This window comes from Pelophylax lessonae (genome assembly GCF_965119305.1).
Source record: "Pelophylax lessonae genome assembly, chromosome: 1".
NCBI classification, from domain to species: Eukaryota; Metazoa; Chordata; class Amphibia; order Anura; family Ranidae; genus Pelophylax; species Pelophylax lessonae.
Window position 1 is genome coordinate 151,362,791 of NC_138768.1, and position 20,230 is coordinate 151,383,020.

A 20,230-nucleotide genomic window follows, 5' to 3' on the forward strand; every position below is an offset into this window, starting at 1 on the left:
TGGTAGAAATCCATTGAGCATCCAACTTCTTATAGTGAGCTGGCAAAGCTGTTTCTTCTGCACTGAAATCCCAAGCAGTAAAGTCAGCCCTGACTAAAGTTGTTCTGTAATCCAGAAGGTAGAAACCAGACAGGGTTGACAACGCTGGCTGGGACTTTAGTGCTGCCGAGCCACTGTATTGTCTGCTTATACAGGAAATTAGGAGTTCTTGTGCCCGCTCTGAGTAGAAAGTGGTGACTGTTGGTCAGCGTTCTGCGCCAGGCAGGAGCTGCTGGCTCAGGCGTTCAGCGGCGTGCTAGGAGGATGGGCCAGCTGCCTGTAAGGCATCTGTGTAGAACCTGACATTATTGTCGAGTTGCCTTCAGAGTCTGCAGTGGCTCTGTAATGTTGGCCGACAGCTGATTTTATCCCATTGTTGGCTAATTCTGGGTCACAGGAGAGCACAAGTAAGTGCACTAATTTGGCCCACAAGAAAAGTATAACAGAGCTTTGGCCATACTTCTCTTTTAAAATGTCTGTACTAACATGCTTTAATGGGAACAGAGTCAAATAAATAAGCACTTTATTATCTTGTATTAATAAGAGCTTGTATTTTATAGCTAGTAATTAAAGTATCTAAGGATCCAATCTTTACTGCATGGATATTTATTCTCTCATAGATTCTCCTTCTCCAACTGCTGCAAGGACGTTGACGCTGGTCGCCAAGTCTCTACAAAATTTGGCAAATTTAGTTGAATTTGGATCCAAAGTAAGTGAATAGCAGAATACATTTGAAACAAATTTGAGGAAATACAGTTAATTGAGACACTAAGGGGTTTATTAAAGCTCAAGAGGGCATAATTAGTCACAATTCTGCCGAGAAACCGATCCACTTCCTGGTTTTATTGCTAGAATTTAATTAAACAAGCTGTGGTTAGAAGCTGATTTGATTCTCTGCAGAATTGTCTGCCTTTCAGCACTGATGTCATTGGTTCACATCCCAGCCAGGACACTATCTGCATGGAGGTTGCATGTCCTCCATTTGGTTGCAAGTTTCAGTTTCCTTCAAACATCAAGAGGCTTGCTGGAAAGTTAATTGGCTCCTGTTTAAGTTGACCCTAGTTTTTGTGTGCGCATGTATGCCTGGGAGATGGGCACCTTACATTGTAAGCTCTTTGAGGGCAGGGACTGATGTGAATGTACAGTATGTAAAGCACTATAAAAATACCTGTAAAATAAAATAACAAAACCTAGCAACCAATTAAATCTTGTTATTCTGGGGTGCAATGTGTAAGCATATACAGCACAATTGTGTGAACCCCTAGAGTACACTAGATATGTCATGGGAACAGGTCAATTCATAGCCTCTTATCCAAAACTACACATCTAGTTTGATTGTGTGTTTCTATTAGGTAGTTCTATTTGTGTGCAGGCATTCAATTTGAAAGTTGTCATTTAGAAACTTTAGAAATTTTACTTATCAGGAATCTTATGCTATAGATGCATGTATCTCTGTAGACCTGTTGCTTAAAAATGTATTTATGCCAAGGATCTGAGTTTATGTAGAAACAAAACAAAAAAGATACCAACCTACTGATTAGATTTTTAACTGCTCCCTGCCCGATTGTGACCACAGTGAATTGATATCAGATGATCAGGAGCTGGTCATGCCCACTCCTGATCACCACGATCTGGCTTTTGGGGTTATCTCTGAATCCATTATTCTCAGAATTCTTTCTGAACATTTCTCTCCCTGGCATGGTAAATCCTCCATTCCTTGGAGAGGGCTTCTTTTCTGAATTGTCCATGATTAGGCTGTGAACCCTTCCTTGTTGGAAAATTACTGTTATGTTCCATCACCCGGTTATATCAATTTGACCAGTAGCATGCTTCCCAGGGAACTTTGAGTTGGCGTCCCCCCCTGGTGGTAGGTGGGAGACTCTTTGCCAAATTCTCTATTGGGGTAAACAGAGAGGACAATTTTACAATGGGTACAGTAGGACTTATTGTAACCAATAGGTGCAAATAGTATTGTACCTAATATAGATGTTGAATGCCACAGGGAACACCATACAGTTAACTGCTTTACCTGTGCTTGCTTTACTACAAGTTGGAGGAATGTCGGGGTTTGTGCCTCCCTATTTATAAACCCAAGTAAGGCATTCATATTTCATTTTAAAATAGGTCTACAGTGCATCCAGAAAGTATTGACAGCGCTTCACTTTTTCCACGTTTTGTTATGTTCCAAAGTGGAATAAACTAATTTTCTCTTACGTCCTCCGACAGTCGCCGCCATCTTCATATTCTTCACAATGGGGTATTAGACTTTGCTCCGAAGGAGTAGCTAGGCAACAGAATATGTCAATATAAAGGCTTTTAACATATCCCACCCCCAGGGGTTGGTCCCCTCAGTCAATACCCTCCTACTTCCTGTATCCATACTTCAGTTTCAATGTCTAGCTTGTCAGGAGTAGCTGGTTGTCTCTATGCTGGGGCATTTTGTCTCAGCCTTTATTTTCTCTTTGATTTTCTTTGAGTTTTTTCTCTTGCTTTACTCAGCTGTTATTTTTTCAGCATTAGTTAGCTCTTTTGATGAAGAGGATTCATGCGGGCTGGGTCTCGGGCTGATCCCCCTGGTCGCAGGTTGTGGGTCGGTGGTTTTCCCAGCCTGCCATCGAGCGTTCAGCCAGGTATCGCTCCTGGAGCAGTGAACGACCCATCCCTGCTCGGTGCAGGGATGCTTGGTGAGGTGGCTACATCACTGGACGCTGTGCGGTTTCTTAACCCACCATTATGCTGCGTCCTGGATGCGACTCTCCTTGCCTTGTGTGCAGCGGTTTGTTCGCCTGTGCGGGTTCCCCACGCCATCCGTGGAGGTAAGTGTATTTATGTGGGGACCTGTCTGTTTTGGAAGGGCTGTCAGTCTGGGACTGTGTTACCCTGCCTGTGTTCACACTGTGGATTTGTTTGTCCCTGTCTCTCTGGCTGCATGCTGTGGGCTACAAGGAGGGGGGGCTGTGCTGCACTGTTTGTGTCAGCCTGTGTATGTGTGAAGGCTGTGTGCTGTGGGACATGCTTTTGACCATGTTGGGGCACTTTACAGCGATCGCTGCGGCGATCCGCCATGTTTTTTTACATTAATGGTGGTGTTAATGCATCACTGTAGTGGGGGGAGCGGCGGTTTCGGCGCCAAACGACGCCATTTTACCTGCACTCGCCCAGCCGCATGTTTTAACTGCGGGCGGCCATTTTCTTGTAGCCTTCCATAGGCTTTAACAGAGCGCCCTGATTGCATCACACCTACTCTTTCCTGATGTGCACCGATCGAGGCGGCAGCTACAGCGAGGGTCTCCTCAGGTTTTTACCCTTTCTGATCTTCCTTTATCCTTTGCCTGGGTTCTGTGTCTTCCCTGTGGGGGTCTCAATTGTGCTGTGTGTGTGTGCGGTGGGCTGCGCTCGCCGCGCTTGTTAAAGGGGCAGTTAACCCCTTCTTGGCCAGCAATAATTTTTGGGCAATGGATTCTCAGGAGGGCAAATTTCCTACCACATTGATGGGTAGTCAGGGGACTGCTGTTTCCGCCCCAGGGGGAGATTTGGCTGCGATTGTGGCTAATCTGGCAGCACAGGTGCAAATGCTGGTGGCTGCTCAATCCACAAAAAGGTCCAGAGATTCAATTTCCTCTGGTTCAGAGGGTGATGGTGCAGGGGCTGGTATGGCCGGGGTCTCCTTATCAGGGTCCCGTTCCTCCCTGGATCTTGTGGGGTCCGAGGTGGAGGCTGAGGTTGAAGGGGTGGATGATTCTCCCCCTGGCTCGTCTGAAGAGCTTGCACTCATGGATGAAATGGTTGTTTCTATTAAGCATACGCTGCGCTTGCAGGATGAACCGTGCCCGCCTGCTGCCTTGGCAGCTTATGGGACAAAGAGACGGCGCAAAACATCGCAGGTTTTTCCCTGCACGGATGACTTTCAGAACGCTGTTAAGGAACAATGGCGTAATATCCGCAAGCCTTTTGCTGTACCCAGTAGGTTCAAATTGCATTATCCTTTCACGCCCGCTACTGACGAGCGTTGGTGTGTACCACCTCCGGTGGATCACGCGATCGCGGTTTTGAATAAGTCCACTGCGATTCCTGCTGAGGATACCCCGGTGTTCCGGGATGCCACGGACAAGAGGCTGGAGTCTCTTGCCCGTCATACCTATTCTATTATGGGTTCTATGCTGAAAGCTCTGTTTGCTTCCCTTATGGCGGCCCAGGCGGTCGCGAGTTGGACGCAGGTGCTTAGACGCGTTTTGGTGGCTGATTCCGCCCCACAGGCGACATTGGACATGGTGGATCAAATCCATTAGGGTGTCATGTATTTGTGCGATGCGGACTTGGATATGGTCCCGTTGGCCGCACGTGTACACGGTGTGGCGGTGCTGTCTCGCCGTTTGGTTTGGTTAAAGTGTTGGTCGGTGGACCAATCTTCGCGCAAGACCTTAGCCAATCTACCTTATCCTTGGATACTCTGATAAAGGGGATCACAGGGGGTAAGAGCACGCTCTTGCCCCAATCCCAAAAGGCTAAGGCGACTCCTGGTAAGAAGCATGCTTCCTTTCGGCCCTCTCAGGGGTCCTTTCGTGCCTTTCGGCCGCATTATAAGGGCAAGCCGTTCAAAGGTCAGGGCTCCCAAAAGAAGCCGTGGACAGGTAAGCAGAAGTCCGGCCAGTCCGGATCCTCTGCCCACAACAGTGCGGCCTGAAGGGGCGCCTTCACCCGGTTCTGGGGTGGGGGGACGCTTGCTCGGTTTTCCACAACCATGGCTGACCCGTGTTCGGGACAGGTGGGTTCAGGAAATCGTTCGATCTGGTTACAAGATCGAGTTTCTTTCTCGGCCGGAGAGCAGATTTTTTCCCTCAAATCTTCAACTGTCTCTGGAGCGTTTGCGGGATCTGCACCTAGCGGTGCGGGACCTGAGGGCTCAGGGAGTGGTGGTTCCGGTGCCTCATCGGGACAGATTTCGGGGGTTCTATTCCAATCTGTTCACCGTGCCCAGGAAGGAGGGCAAGGTACGATAAATTTTCCAAAGTCGACGCTGTGTCCGTCGGTTCGTCTTCCCTATTTGGGGATGATCCTGGACTCGGTCCAGGCGAAGGTCTTCCTACCGGACGACAAACTCAAGATTCTTCAGGGAGAAGTCCAGTCCCTCAGGGACGTTCCGTGCTCATCCCTGCGGAAGTGCATGCGGTGTCTGGGACTGATGGTCTCGGTTTTCGAGGCGATTCCCTTCGCCCAGTTTCACACGAGGAGTCTCCAAGCGGAGATCCTGTCCAGGTGGGACGGGCGTCCACAATCTCTGGATATCCAGATTTCGTTGAGCCATCGCACCAGAAGAGATCTTCTGTGGTGGCTCCAGTCCCCGGCGGTGTCGGAGGGAAAGTCTTTTCGTCCTCTTTCATGGACGGTGATCACCACGGATGCCAGCCTGTCGGGGTGGGGTGGTGTTCTGGGCGTTCTGTCCGCCCAGGGGACTTGGTCGGAGGAGGAATCCTCCCTTCCAATCAACATTCTGGAGTTGCGTGCGATAAATCTCTGCCTTCAACGTTGGACGGACAGGCTGCGCGGCTGTCCGGTTCGGGTGCAGACGTACAATGCCACGGCAGTGGCTTATGTCAATCACCAAGGGGGCACCAGGAGTGCCCGAGCGGCTCGGGAAGTGGCCGACATTCTTTCTTGGGCCGAGACTCATGTCCCGGCGATATCGGCGGTGCACATTCCGGGGGGGGGAGAACTGGCAGGCGGATTATTTGAGCCGCCAGACCCTGGATCAGGGGGAATGGTCTCTCCACCCGGATGTCTTCCAGATGTTGTGCGCGAAGTGGGGTCTTCCGGATGTGGACCTGTTCGCGTCTCGTCTGAACAACAAGGTGAAAAGGTTCGTGGCAAGAACGCGCGATCCTCGGGCAGACGCATCAGACGCGTTAGTAGCCCCGTGGCATCAGTATCGGCTGCTGTATGCGTTTCTGCCGATTCAATTGCTGCCCAGGTTCCTTCGCAGGTTGTACTCAGAACCACACACGGTGATTCTTGTGGCACCGGACTGGCCTCGCCGGCCCTGGTATGCGGACCTCGTGAACCTGGCGGTCGACGCTCCTTGGCGTCTGCCTCTTCGAGAAGATCTCCTGTCTCAAGGGCCGATATTCCATCCTGCTTTACAGTCGCTGGCTTTGACGGCCTGGCTGTTGAAACTGAGGTCCTGAAAGATAGGGGTCTTTCTCCGGAGGTCATTCACACTTTAACGCGAGGAAGTCTTCCTCGGGGAAGGTATATCACCGTGTTTGGAAAGCCTATTTTGCCTGGTGTGAGTCCAGGGGGTTTTCACCTCGCACATACTCTGTGTCTAGGGTGTTGTCTTTCCTTCAGACGGGTTTCGACCAGCGTCTGGCGCTGGCTACGGTCAAGGGTCAGGTATCCGCGCTGGCTGTTCTCTTTCAACGTCCTGTGGCGTCTAACTCTTTGGTTAGTACCTTTGTTCAAGGGGTGCGACATCTGGTCCCTCCTAGGAGGGATCCTTTACCCCCTTGGGACTTGAATCTTGTTCTGTCCGTGCTACAACATGCTCCCTTTGAACGGATCAGGGAGATCTCGTTGCCCATGTTGTCCAAAAAAGTCACTTTTTTGGTGGCGATCACTTCGGCTCGTAGGGTTTCGGAGCTGGCAGCTTTGTCCTGCAAGTCTCCGTATCTGGTCGTTCATCTGTATAAGGTGGTCTTGCGACCTAACCCTTCTTTTCTTCTGAAGAGAGTTTCGGAGTTTCACATCAATGAGGACATTGTCCTGCCTTCGCTCTGCGCGAAGCCCAAACATCCGAAGGAGGTGGAGCTGCATTCCTTGGATGTTGTTCGGGCGATTAGGGTTTACCTGAAATCGACTGCATCTTTCCGCAAGTCGGATTCTTTGTTTGTCCTTCCTGAGGGACCTCGGAAGGGCATGGCTGCGTCGGCCTCTACCATCGCCAAATGGATCAGACAGACTGTTGAACAGGCCTATGCTTTGAAGGGGAAAGTTCCCCCTGTGCCTGTGAAGGCGCACTCTACGAGATCTCTGAGTACGTCTTGGGCCTGTCGGCATGGGGCTTCTGTGGCCCAGGTGTGTAAGGCGGCGACTTGGTCGACCGTGCACACTTTCACAAAATTCTACAGAGTGGATGTTCAGGCATCGGCAGATGCTTCCTTTGGCCGCAAGGTTCTTAGTGCGGCAGTTCCTTAGAGCTCTTTGTATGGGCTCCTTGGCTGTTTGGGATACATGTTGTTATCCCTAGGTTATTTGTTTTTCCTGGGTTATTGCTTCTGTTGAGCAAGTTTTTTCTACTGTTGCCCAGCTGGTTTCCTTCCTTTGGTAAGGTTCTTTTCTCTGATGTGGAGACTGCGTTGCCTTTAGGCGCGGCTGCGTTTCCCACCCCTCATGTTTGCACTGCTTTGGGACGTCCCCATTGTGACGAATATGAAGATGGCGGCGACTGTCGGAGGACGTAAGAGAAAACTGAATTTTTGTAAAATCTTACCTGTAAAATTCCTTTCTCTGAGTCCTCCGACAGTCGCCGCCCCTCTTCTGGGGTTTTGGTTGTATACTCTACTGCTATTCCACTGAAACTGAAGTATGGATACAGGAAGTAGGAGGGTATTGACTGAGGGGACCACCCCCTGGGGGTGGGATATGTTAAAAGCCTTTATATTGACATATTCTGTTGCCTAGCTACTCCTTCGGAGCAAAGTCTAATACCCCATTGTGACGAATATGAAGATGGCGGCGACTGTCGGAGGACTCAGAGAAAGGAATTTTACAGGTAAGATTTTACAAAAATTCCGTTTTTTTCCTCAAAATTGTACAAACAATACCCAATAAAGACAATGTGAAAAATGTTTGTTTGAAATCTCAAATGAAATAAGAGTTGAAATGTATTAAAAATAAAAAACGAAAAAAAAATCACATTTATATAAGTATTCACAGCCTTTGCTCAATACTTACAGCCTCAAGTCTTTTTGTGTATAATGCTACAAGCTTGGCACACCTATTTTTGGGCAGTTTCCTCCACTCTTCTTTGCAGGACCTCTCAAGCTCAATCAGGTTGGATAGGGAGCATCGATGCACGGCCATTTTTAGATCTCTTCAGAGATTTTCTATTGTGTTCAAGTCTGGGCTCTGGCTGGGCCACTCAAGGACATTCACAGAGTTGTCCCGTAGCCACTCTTTTGTTAGCTGTGTGCTTAGGGTCGTTGTCCTGTTGGAAGGTGAACCTTCACCCCAGTCTGAGCTCAATTTTGTTTGTCATTTCAAAGGCTGTGAATAGTTATGTACATGTGATTTTTTTTTTTTGTTTATTTTTAATAAATTTGCAAAGATTTCAAGCAAACTTCTTTCACGTTGTCATTATGGGGTATTGTTTGTAGAATTTTGACTAAATTTAATCCATTTTTGAATAAGGCTGTAACCTAACAAAATGTGGAAAAAGTGAGGTGCTGTGAATACTTTCCAGATGCACGGTTTATTAACATAAATATGAAACATGATCTTGCCCATAGTGTCTTCAGCATTGTGGACAGTGCAAAAATATGCTTCTAAGGCGGCTTGCCATTCATTTTAAGCGATTTTCACTTCAAAATATTGGTATCTTTGTGTTAACTTACTTTTCTTACATTTGTATTTTAAGAATAGTTGTAAGTGACGAATAACGAGATAAATATAAATATGTACATAGAATTATCTACTTCTGAACTAAATGTAGCAACCCATCAGTAATAGTAACTTGATACAAGTCAACTGTTCCCATAATTATTGCAATGAGCAAATTTCACTAGATTTTTAGCACATTTTTAAAGTTGAATCGAAGACCTCTGTAGTAGGGTTCCCCCAACACTGCAAAGGTTAATTGCTTGTCTGAGGAAAAAGATCTGGGGGTCCTAGTGGAAGACACTGTGCAATAGCATGCAATGTTAGGCTGCAGCTACCAAAGCCAGCAGAATATTAGCATGCATAAAAAAGGGGATATACTCCAGAGAAAAAAACCTAATCCTGCCATTTTATAAAACTCTGGTCTGGCCACATCTGGAGTATTCCATCCAGTTCTGGTTACCAGTCCTCAGAAGGGACGTGCTGGAGAGATTCCAAAGAAGGGAGAAAAGATGCTTGAGGGGACATGATTGCGATTTAAAAATACCTCAATGGTGATCCCAGCATAGGAAAAAAGCTATTCACTCTCAGGGGGTGTAATAGGACACAGGGCCACACAATGAGATTGGAGGAGAAGCGGTTTAACCTTAAGCAGGACAGGGTTTTTTTTTTCACTGTCAGGGCGGTAAGAATGTGGAACTCTCTTCCACAAGTGGTGGTGTCAGTGGGGAGTATTGATATTTTTAAAAGACTCTTGGATGTGCATCTTAAAGAACACAACATACAGGGATATAGGAAACTATTATTGACACTGACACACCTACACAGATTGAACTGGATGGACTGTTGTCTTTATTTACCTTGCCTAGAATGTAACTATGCAAACCGAGTGAGAGATAAGGAAGCTATACTGTAGTTGCTTTGTTCTGTTAGTGCTTGTTTACTCTCTCTCTGTGTTGTGGCGGGACCCTCCGCATACTCATTTACAATGCAGGTCTGCTGGTTTTGGATTGTATCAGATGATATTGCCTATAACCAACTGAGCAGCCTAGAGAAGCTGCTTTGGGGGGACTGGCCATTCAGATGGATAATAATGAAATAATTAAGGATAATGCCACATCCCTATATACTGTCATAATCAGAAAATTGCACTGAAATGGGACTTTTGAGGCACAACATATATGTAAAAATATAATTTATCAATAATCCTTAAATTAATTTCACATAATTTTCCACATAACATCATATAGTACAAATATTAAACATCAAAATGTAATGAAGTAACATATCAAAATTTGCTGGAGAAATAAGGTACATATACTGCTTTTTATGGTAACCTTTATAAAAAAAAAAAAAAAAAAAAAAAAAACATTTTAACATTCAGTGCCAGGGGAAGGTCACTGAAAAGGGGTCTTTTTTTTTTTTTTTCAGACTTAAAAACTTTCACCAAACTAATGCAAATGTTTTTAATATTTTTGTTTGGCATTTACTTTACTGTAAGGTCTACTGTGGAATATATTTAAAACTGAGATCTTTCTAAAGCAACTGGACTCAAAATCATAAGAATATTGCAGTACTGATTGTGTTTAAATTGTTCAGGCTATATGAAGATGTCAGCTGTGCACAGTATAATTGTCTGTATATTCTAAAATTCCTCAAATCTAACAATTTTGACAATACATGCAATAGTCAAATTCATCCCTAAAAGAGTCCAGTAGCAGAAATGCAAGCACTGATGTGTGACTGGGAGCTAGGTTTCAGTGTTTCTCAAATCCCTGTTTTAGGTTATAATAAAGCCCATTTGAACATTCAGTTTAAGACTCCGCTCACACTGGGTCGACCTGGTCGCCGTAGGTCGCCTGCCATAGAGAAGCTGTGGACCCGTTCTAATAGGAGCGACACAAGTCGCTCCGACTTAGAAAAAGGGTCCGGAGCTTCTTTGGGGCGACCTGCATTGACTTCAATTATATGAAGTCCGTGCCGGCCGCTCCGAGGTCGCGGTGCGAGCTGCGCACCGCGACCTGTGAGGTCGCCCCGGCAAGTAGCGTCGCCCCAGTGTGAACGGGGTCTTAGTGGACTATATACATTTGGGTACATCAAAACAATTGTGTTCAATGTTACATATTTGTATTCTTTAGAAAGCAGCCACACCCACCCTGGCCCCTGCTAACATGTTATGGAGAAAAGGATCCTTGAGGATATGTATAGGATCTGCTTATAAGTGTAGACGTGTTTAATATGCAGGCAAATTGCTGAATAGACTAAATACTGTACATATAAAAGCTGTATTGCTTACCACAGAATTGGTAGTTCTGCCCATTCATTCATGAGATTTATACTGCATAGCTCTTCCAGAAAGCTTCTGGAAACCTGACATTACCTATTGATCGTTGAGGGACACAGCGGAGTAATAAGTAACCTGGGGGTTCTTTTGCTGGGAAGAAAAGACACTAGGCTCATAGGAAACTTTTTTTTTTTTCCCCTTCAACCCAGCGGGCTGAATGAAAAAAATACTGAATCGCTCAGGAGGAGCTGCTGTACTAAAAATCTGATGTTAGTAAAAAAAATAATGACAAAAGTGATCCCCCGTAAAACTAGGGACTTTAAGGGCAATGAAGACACCAATATCATAAAAAAATTATACATTTATTAAATCACATTAAAAATATAGATAGCATGTCATATAGACACAAATACAAAAATTGCAAACAAAAAAATGTATATACATATAAATTGTGGTATAATTTTCTTTGGTACATTATGTGTTTGCAATTTTTGTATTTGTGTCTATATGACATGCTTTCTATATTTTTAATGAGATTTAATAAATGTATAATTTTTTACGATATTGGTGTTTTCATTGCCCTTAAAGTCCCTAGTTTTACGGGGGATCACTTTAGTTTTGATCCTTTGGGATGTTGGCAGTTAGACACTAGATTCTCGAATGGTGAGTTATTACTATATCTTATCTTAGTACAGCGATCTCCCCCCACTGAGCTTTTGTGTTGTGACAAGGGGCTGTCTTCCCCCAGAACACACCGGTTATTGGGTGCCAATCGGCAGACTTTTTCTGATCATGCCACTTCGTCAGAAGCCAGCACGGCTGCCGTACACATGGACCAATGCTGCCCGATTTTTGGCTTGTGTACGGTTTTTAAAGGTTGTCCCCATAGGGGCTATAACCCCTTTAACACCATTTCTGTTCAGATTTGCTTAGTGTCCCTAGGAGAATGGATGGCTTTCCCTGACTAGATTTTTTTCTTAAATTGGAAGACTTTAACAGCTGCTGGTAGGTTAAAGCTGGATATTGGAAATCCCAAAGTCTCTCCACTTTGCAAACAAGCATAGACTTGTCCCAGTTCATTAGGTATACCAGTGTTTTCTCAGTTTTTCTGTCCCGGTGTCTGAAAACTCACTCTTGTTGGTGGCTAGCAGGCTATATTGCGTAGTGAGGTTTTTCTTGTTTGTAACTAAGGCTATGTGTATGGTATTTGCTGCAGAAGTGGTATGAAGTAGGTAAAATTCTTCTTTTACTACTGAGCTTGTCAAGTAACTTTTTTTGCCTACAACCTGGAAATATTATTTGGGGCATTGGGAAACGGTTCCTTTATATTTTAAAGCTTGGGCCTTACTGTCCTGTTGCTCACCGGCTTGTTTATGGCATAACCACCATTTTCATTTCCCATCCATTTCTCTTCTTGGCTGGAACTGGTAAGTAGTTGCATGTACACCTGTCTTTTCCTCCTGCCATTTTTTTCAGCATGGAGCAGTTTTCTGTACTCTGAGCAAAACAGAAATCTGAGTGGAGTGACAGTATTTTCTCAGAGAATAATCTGGTCAATCCCTACCTCCGCTTGCAATGACAAGTTTTCACAACCTCCTGGTGCACCTCTTAGTCCATGAGTATTATTTTTGGAATTTGAGTAATGTTTTTTTTTTTTTTCTTTCTTAAAGATAAACAACCTCCTTGTAAGGCCCCGTCCACATTGCCGCGATCCGACTTGGGGGGGCGACCTCCGAGGTCGTGGTGCGAGCAGCGCGCCTCGACCTCGGAGCGGCCGCCACGGACTTCATAACATTGAAGTCTATAGCGGTCGCCTCCGGGTCGCCCCAAAGAAGCTCCGGACCCTTTTTCTAAGTCGGAGCGACTTGTGTCGCTCCTATTAGAACGGGTCCGCAGCTTCCCTATGGAAGGCGACCTACGGCGACCTGTGAGGCGACCAGGTCGCCTTAGTGTGAACGGGGACTTAGACCCATGCCTTGTACCAATTAGAATGGTGGTCGTAACTCTGTGCAACCAATCTAATCAGGACGTATTTTGCACTATGTGCAAGGTAAAGCTTGACACGGAGAGACTGGGACTTTTTCGCTTCTTTCAGAACTCTTTGAGAACAGTTGAAATTGCCTGTGCCAGCAATAGTTTCTGACCACCTCTTTCCTTCATCTTTTGGTTCTCATTTTTCCTATCTCACAGCAGAATGTTTTTCTAATGTGGAGCACATATTTGACTCGGGAGTGTAATACCCGTTCGCCACTTTCCAACCAGAACCTGATGCAGAGGTGTCTGATTTTGATTTTTGAGGTTTTTGGCATCCCTCTAGAGAGTAACCCCCCCAATCCCCCCCCCCCCATGTGTTGCCTTGATAAAGCTTTGACCATTTCCAATAAAGATTCTCCATCCTCAATTTACTTTTTTCTTGATGGACTTTGCCGTTTAACCCATGCTAGTCTTTGCACTAATTTCCCAGAATTTGTCAGACTGGTCCATATCTCTAAGCAGGGACTTGGCAGCTGCCATTGTTGGCATTCAGTCTATTGGTTGCATTGACCAGATCATTGTCAAGTTTTGTATGTAACATGACCCTGGATGCTAGTCAAGTTGTGTCCTGGATAACCCTTCCTTTGGTCCAAATCTGCAGGTACTTTGGACATAAATCCATTTATCCATTTCTAACTTCCCACTTCTAGTGTGAAGTATTCTAGGGAGGCTGCAAACTTCAGGACAAAAAACTCAAATTTCTTCCAACTATCTGCGCGGGATTATTTATTATTCAACTTTTGGCATAAAGTGGTTGTAAATCCTTATACAATACCCCGTGAAGTGGCTGGCCTCAGGTGATGAGGCATACAGATATTTATCAAATCCTCCTACATAAGTTGTACCTGTTTATCTTCAGCTCTCGCTCCTCTACATTCTGTTTAAATTGTAAAATGTATACAGTTTGTCTGATTGCCCAGAAAGCAGAGGGCAGGGAGTTGAAATTACACTCTGCAGAGCTCAGTGAGGAAAACTCTGAGAGCTGATTGGAAGGAAGAGATGCTGTCAATCACAGGCTGTGTGCTTTAGATCCCTCATCTGTCACCTTTTTTTCTCTTTGTCAGGAAAACTTGTCTGAAGTGACTCATGCTGATGGCAGAGGAACTAGGCAGCAGACGGAAATAAAACTTGGTGCTCTGGCTTGAGACAAGTACGCAATATAGGGGGATATGCTTTATTTCAGGTCTACTGCCTTGACTCTTTACTTTACATTTTCCAATTTCTCAGCATTGTCGGACTTCCTTTCTCTTACGTTCTTTGACAGACGCAGCTCTCAATGTTTCTTCACTAATGGGTAATGCGCCATCTACAGGAGTAGACTAGGCAGTGAAAAGCTTTCACTCGACACGCCTATAGGGGCTGTCCCTCACGACATTTCTCCAGACACGCTGTGCTCTAAAATCAGTTTCTTGCTGCCTAGTTTAGAAGTAGGACCTAGGTTCCCTGCTGGGACTTCGGTCTCCGTTTTTAGTTTCTTTTAAAAATGTATATTTCGCTTTACTTACTATCGCTAGCTATTCACCAGGAGGGGGATCAGCCGGGCTGGGGTTTCGCACTGGATTATCTAGATCCTTATGGTCTCCCAGCCTGGCCAACGAGCATGGGCAGGTTGTAGTCCGCCCAGGCCTCTCCACGACAGAGCCCCAGTGGATGGGGACGAGCCTGCGAGCGGATGCTTCGCTGGGACGCATCGACCTGGAATGCCCTGAGTCGCAGCGTGCCCCTTCTGGCTGGCAGCACCCCCACTCAGAATGGGAAGGCGAGCTGTTTTGTTGCGGAGCCCCCTGCTCCATGGTATGGGGAGTGATGCAACGTCCCCCGGGTCCCTGAGACAGACCTCTGAGGGGGAGATGGGGCTCACTCCTGGGGATAACAGGGCTGTGTTTCTCTGGAAGATCCCCCAGGCCTGTCAGGACAGGTTCTGCCCTCCCTGCTCCCGCTGGGGGTGCTATAGCGGCTTCTGACGCCCGGGGGGGGGGGGTGGGTATGTATGATGTTACCTTGGCCTGGGGGGTCCTTTTAGGTGGCTTCCCACGGGGCCCTCATTCCTGGGTTTCCAGGGTGCTTGGTGCCGTTTTCGGCCGCCATTTTAGGTGTGGGCATTGGCCGCTTCTGTGTATGGGCAGCGGCTATTTTCCCTTAGCCTCCTGAGTGCTAGGCGCTATTTTCGGCTGCCATTTTAAGTGTGGGCATAAGCCGTGCTGTATGGGTGGCGGCCATTTTCCCTTTGCTTCCTATGTTTCTCTATTGGCACCATTTTGTTGTAGCTGTTAGAGGCTACACAGGTGGGCTCGGCCTCTAGTAAAGTTTGGTCACTTCCTCTCAGAAGTTTCACATGCTGAAAGACTTGACTGCAGAGCGGCTGCTTCTCAGGGTGCTGGTATAATAAGGGGATTTTTAGTCCTTCGGGCATTCCTCAGACACACTTAGCTCCTGTCAGCAGGACACATTAAAGGGGGACTCCGGCTTTAGTGCAGTGTAGCGGTGCGGACCGCAATTTAAAGGGACAGTGTATTCATTTTTTTTCTGCTACAAAAATGGAGTCCCAAGGTGAAAATTTCCCCATTGATTTTATTTGTGCATCCGGATCACCATCTCTGGTGTTTCTTTCTGCAGCCTTAGAAATTCTGGCGTCAAAGGTGGATCTTGTGATGAAACAAGTCTCTACCAACAAACGGTCGATGCCCTCTCAGTCCTCTGATTCCCAGCCTGATGTGGTTGCCACATACAACACCTTCCCTGAGGGATCCCTGTCCTCAGTCAGACGGTGAAGAGGATGAGTCCTCAGCTGCAGCGCGGGAACGAGCTCTGGTGGAAGCACTGATTCGTTCTGTAAGGGAAACTTTGCAATTGGATGATGAGCCCACACAGTCAGGAAAGCAGGTTGTCTTCGGCTTCCGCAAAGCCCAGAAGTCTGGTCAGATTTTTCTTTGTTCCGAGGATTTTCACGATACTGTGAATGAGCAATGGCGGCGCATTAAACACATGCTGGTGGTTCCCAAGTGCTTTCAGCGCCGTTATCCCTTTCCAGACTCAGTTTCCAATCGTTGGACGGTGTCATCTAAGGTGGATCACACGGTTTCCCGGTTGAATAATTCAATTCTAAAACCTATGTTCGCCTCCGTCCTGGTTTCTCAGACGGTCACTGAATGGGTCAAGGTGCTAAGGAGCAACTTGAACGCTGAGTTGGTTCCTCTAGCTCTAATTGAGCTCACGGATCAGATGGCCCAGGCCATGGTGTACCTATGTGATGCGGCCCTGGACACGGCTCCTCTGGCTGCCAGAGTGTCTGCGGTGGGAATCGCATGGTGTGGCTGAAGAGCTGGTCGGCGGACCAGGCTTCTAAGATCGCCGTGACTGATCTTCCCTTTTTGGGGGAACGTCTGGTGACTCCTTGGATGAGTTAATCAAGGGTCTCGCGGGGGGTAAGAGTACTCTTCTCTCTCAATCCGCAAAAGGTAAGGCACCTCGCAGCAAGCAGGGGCCTTCCTTCAAGGCTCACAGGGGGCTTTTTCGTGCCTCCGGGGCGCAGGAAAAATGCAAACTGTTCAGGGCCTCCGGAGGAAACAAGAAGGTTAAGTCGAGTAAGCCCAGGGCCGGCCAGTCCGGTGCGGTGGACAAGTCCTCCTCTGCATGAATGGACGCCCTCACCCAGTTCAGGGGTGGGGGGACATCTGCATTACTTTCGAGAACCCTGGACGTCTCTGATTTCAGACAAATGGGTTCATGAACTGATTCGTTCAGGGTACAAGATCGAATTTGGATCTCGCCCGGCAGACATGTTCTTTCCATCAAATCTCCGTCTGTCTCCGGATGGTTTGACAGATCTCAGGGAGGCAGTGCAGGATCTCCTTGCACAGAGCGTAATCGTCCCGGTTCCTCAGCAGGACCGGTTTCAAGGTTTTTACTCCAACCTGTTTATGGTGCCCAGGAAGGAGGGCGAGGTGCGTCCAATTCTGGACCTCAAGTCGCTGAACCACTTTGTGCAGGTGCAGAAGTTTTGTATGGAATCAATTCGGTCGGTGGTGGCGTCTTTAAATCAAGGAGATTTTCTGGCCTCCATCGATTTAAAAGATGCGTATCTGCAAATCCCTATTTACGAGGGTCATCAGCGGTATCTCCGTTTCGCGGTGGAGGAGTAACACTTGCAATTTGTGGCATTATCCTTTGGCCTAGCTTCCGCTCCCAGAGTCTTCACCAAGGTTTTGGTTCTGATGCTGGCTTTGCTACGCAAAAAGGAGATTGCGGTACTCAGTTAACTGGACGACCTCCTGTTAAGGGCGAGCTCTTGTGTACACCCTGTCGGGCGACCTGACCTTCACGGTTCAGACGCTTCAGGAGTTCGGGTGAACCATCAACTTCCAGAAGTCTGCGCTGACCCCGTCAGTACGTCTGAGTTATCTGGCCATGGTTTTAGACTCCTCTCAAGCGAGGGTCTTTCTTCCAGAGGAAAAACTTCAGACCTTGCAGGGCGTGATCAGGATCCTGAAGGACAAAGATCTCTCCTCCCTTCGTAAGTATACAAGGTCCCTGGGGCTGATGGTGTCGGCCTTCGTGGCGGTCCCGTTTGCCCAATTTCACACGAGGCCTCTGAAAGCAAAGATGCTTGCCAAGTGGAACAAGGATCCGCAGTCCTTGGACAGGATATGTCTAAGCCCTCTCACGAGGTCGGAGCTCTCATGGTGGCCTCTGTCGCCCGCTCTGAGCCCAGGGCAGGTCGTTTCTGCCACTGTTGTGGACGGTGATCTTCACGGATGCCAGCCTGTCGGACTAGGGTGGAATGTGCCCAAGGAATCGTCTTTACCAATAAATGTCTTGAGCTCAGGGCGATCAAACTATGCCTGCTCCATTGGATGCCTCGGCTGCGTGGTCTTCCGGTTCGGGTGCAATCTGACAATGCCTCGGCAATGGCTTACATCAATCCCCAAGGAGGCACCAAGAGTGCCCAGGCAGCCAAGGAAGTGGCCAAGATTCTGACTTGGGCCGAGGCACATGTTTCGACTTTCTCCGCAGTTCACATCCCAGGAGTGGAGAACTGGCAGGCGGATTACCTCGGTCGTCAGGTTCTGGATCAGGGGGAATGGTCCCTGCATCCCAAGGTTTTTTTTTAGCCTCCTGTGTGCCCAATGGGGAACTCTGGAGGTGGATCTGTTTGCGTCTTGTCTAAACAAAAAGGTGTAGAGGTTTGTGGCCAGTGCTCGAGATCCTCTGGCCGAAGCCACAGACACATTGGTGGTGCCTTGGTGCTGATATCGGCTGATTTATGCCTTCTCTCCGATACAGCTGTTGTTGAGGTTCCTCCGCAGGATGGCGGTGGCCCAGACTGGCCTCGCCGGCCGTGTTACACAGACCTGGTAAAGATGGTCGTCGAGCCTCCATGGCAGGTACCTCTGCGAGAGGATCTGCTGTCTCAAGGGCCGATCTTCCATCCTGCTTTACGGTTGCTGGCTTTAACGGCGTGGAGGACTCTCGGATTCTGTGATTCCTACCTTGCTGAGAGCTAGGAAGATGACTTCCATTAAGATCTATCTTCGTACTTAGAAGATGTATATTACCTGGTGTGAGTCGCAAAAATTGCATCCTCGCTCCTTCTCGGTGGCGAGCGTTTTAGCCTTGCAGAAAGGAGCAGAGCAATGTTTGGCTTTGGGCACACTTAAAGGCCAGGTGTCGGCCTTAGCTATTTACTTCCAATGACCCTTGGCGACTAATTCCTTGATTCGCACCTTTATTCAAGAGGTGCGTCATTTGGCTCCGCCAAGGAGATCCCCTTTACCTCTGTGGGATCTGAATTTGGTTTTGTCCGTTCTCCCAACGACCTCCCTTTGAAAATATCAGGGAAATTTCTCTGCCTTTGTTGTCTCAGAAGGTTGCCTTTTTGGTGGCTATCACCTCTGCTCGCAGGGTGTCTGAGTTCATGGGGATAAGGTGGTTCTGTGTCCTAACCAATCTTTGCTCCCTAAGGTGGTATCTGATTTCCACCTCAATGACGATATTGTTTTACCTTCGCTCTGTGCTAAGCCCAAGCATCCCAAGGAATTTGCCTTGCAATCGCTGGATGTGGTTAGGGCCGTCCGGGTCTACCTGTCAGCCACGGAGTCCTTCCAGACATCTGATTCTCTGCTGCAACCATATCAAAGTGGATCAGACAGACTATTGTTCAGGCCTATTCATTGAAGGGTCAGGTGCCTCCTTTCCCTGTGAGGGCGCATTCTACTAGAGCGCTGAGTGCCTCCTGGGCCTTTCGCCATCAGGCTTCGGTGGCGCAGGTGTGTAAATCGGCGACCTGGTCTTTTACAAAATTCTACAAGAATGATTTGATGGCATCCTCAGATGCTTCCTTTGGCCGCAAAGTTTTGCAGGCTGCTGTTTGCTAAAGCGACTTGTTTTTTTTCTCTTTATGGGGTGAAATTTTGTTCTGGGGTAAGCTCCTGTTGTTTTTGAGTTGAGCTTTATCAACCAGTTGGCTACGTTTAGCCTTGGATATACTTTAACGTTTGGTTGCGTTCTTCCCACCCCCTCATGCCTACACTACTTTGGGACGTCCCATTAGTGAAGAAACATTGAGAGCTTCGTCTGTCAGAGGACGTAAGAGAAAATTTCTCTGAGTCCTCTGACAGACGCAGCTCCCGCCCCTCTATTTTGGGGTTGGTTGTGTTTTTTTCGCTGCTTGCTACGAAACTGATTTTAGAGCACAGTGTGTCTGGGGTAATGTCGTGAGGGACAGCCCCCCCTATAGGTGTGTCGAGTGAAAGATTTTCACTGCCTAGTCTCCTCCTCCTGTAGATGGCGCATTACCTATTAGTGAAGAAACCTCTAGAGATGCGTCTGTCAGAGGACTCGGAGAAAAGGATTTTACGGTAAGTTCTTACAAAAATCCAATTTTTAGCCATTCAAGCACTAAAAGGTTTAAAAAATGTTACCAGTTTCAAAACACAAAGGTGATATTCATAACCTCGGCCAGAAGGGTGTCGTAATTGGCTGCTCTTTCCTGCAAAGAGCCATTTTTGATCCTTTATCAGGACTGGGTGGTCTTACACCCTCATCCGACCCTTTTGCCTAAGGTAGTTTCCGGTTTTTATTTAAACCAAGATATTTCTACCTTCCTTTTTTCTGAGTCCTCAGACTACAGAGGAGAAATTGTTGCATTCTCTTGATGTAGTACGAGCAGTCAAAGTCTATTTAAAAATGTCAGCACTAATTTGTTGTACTGATGCTTTCTTTATCCTGCCAGATGGGCCTAAGAAAGGCCAAGCGGCAACTAGTTCCACTATTTCCAAGTGG

At 47.2% G+C, this 20,230-nt stretch overlaps 1 protein-coding gene across 4 annotated transcripts in view; it reads left to right on the forward strand.

Moving 5' to 3' along the window:
• RASA1 (RAS p21 protein activator 1) overlaps window positions 1-20,230 on the forward strand; it is a 371,358-nt gene that overhangs the window by 322,532 nt on the left and 28,596 nt on the right. For all 4 annotated transcript variants that reach the window (XM_082265664.1, XM_082265665.1, XM_082265666.1 and 1 more), the window contains exon 22: window positions 660-748. In XM_082265664.1, the coding sequence (XP_082121790.1) occupies window positions 660-748 (89 nt within the window). The remainder of the gene's footprint in view (window positions 1-659; window positions 749-20,230) is intronic.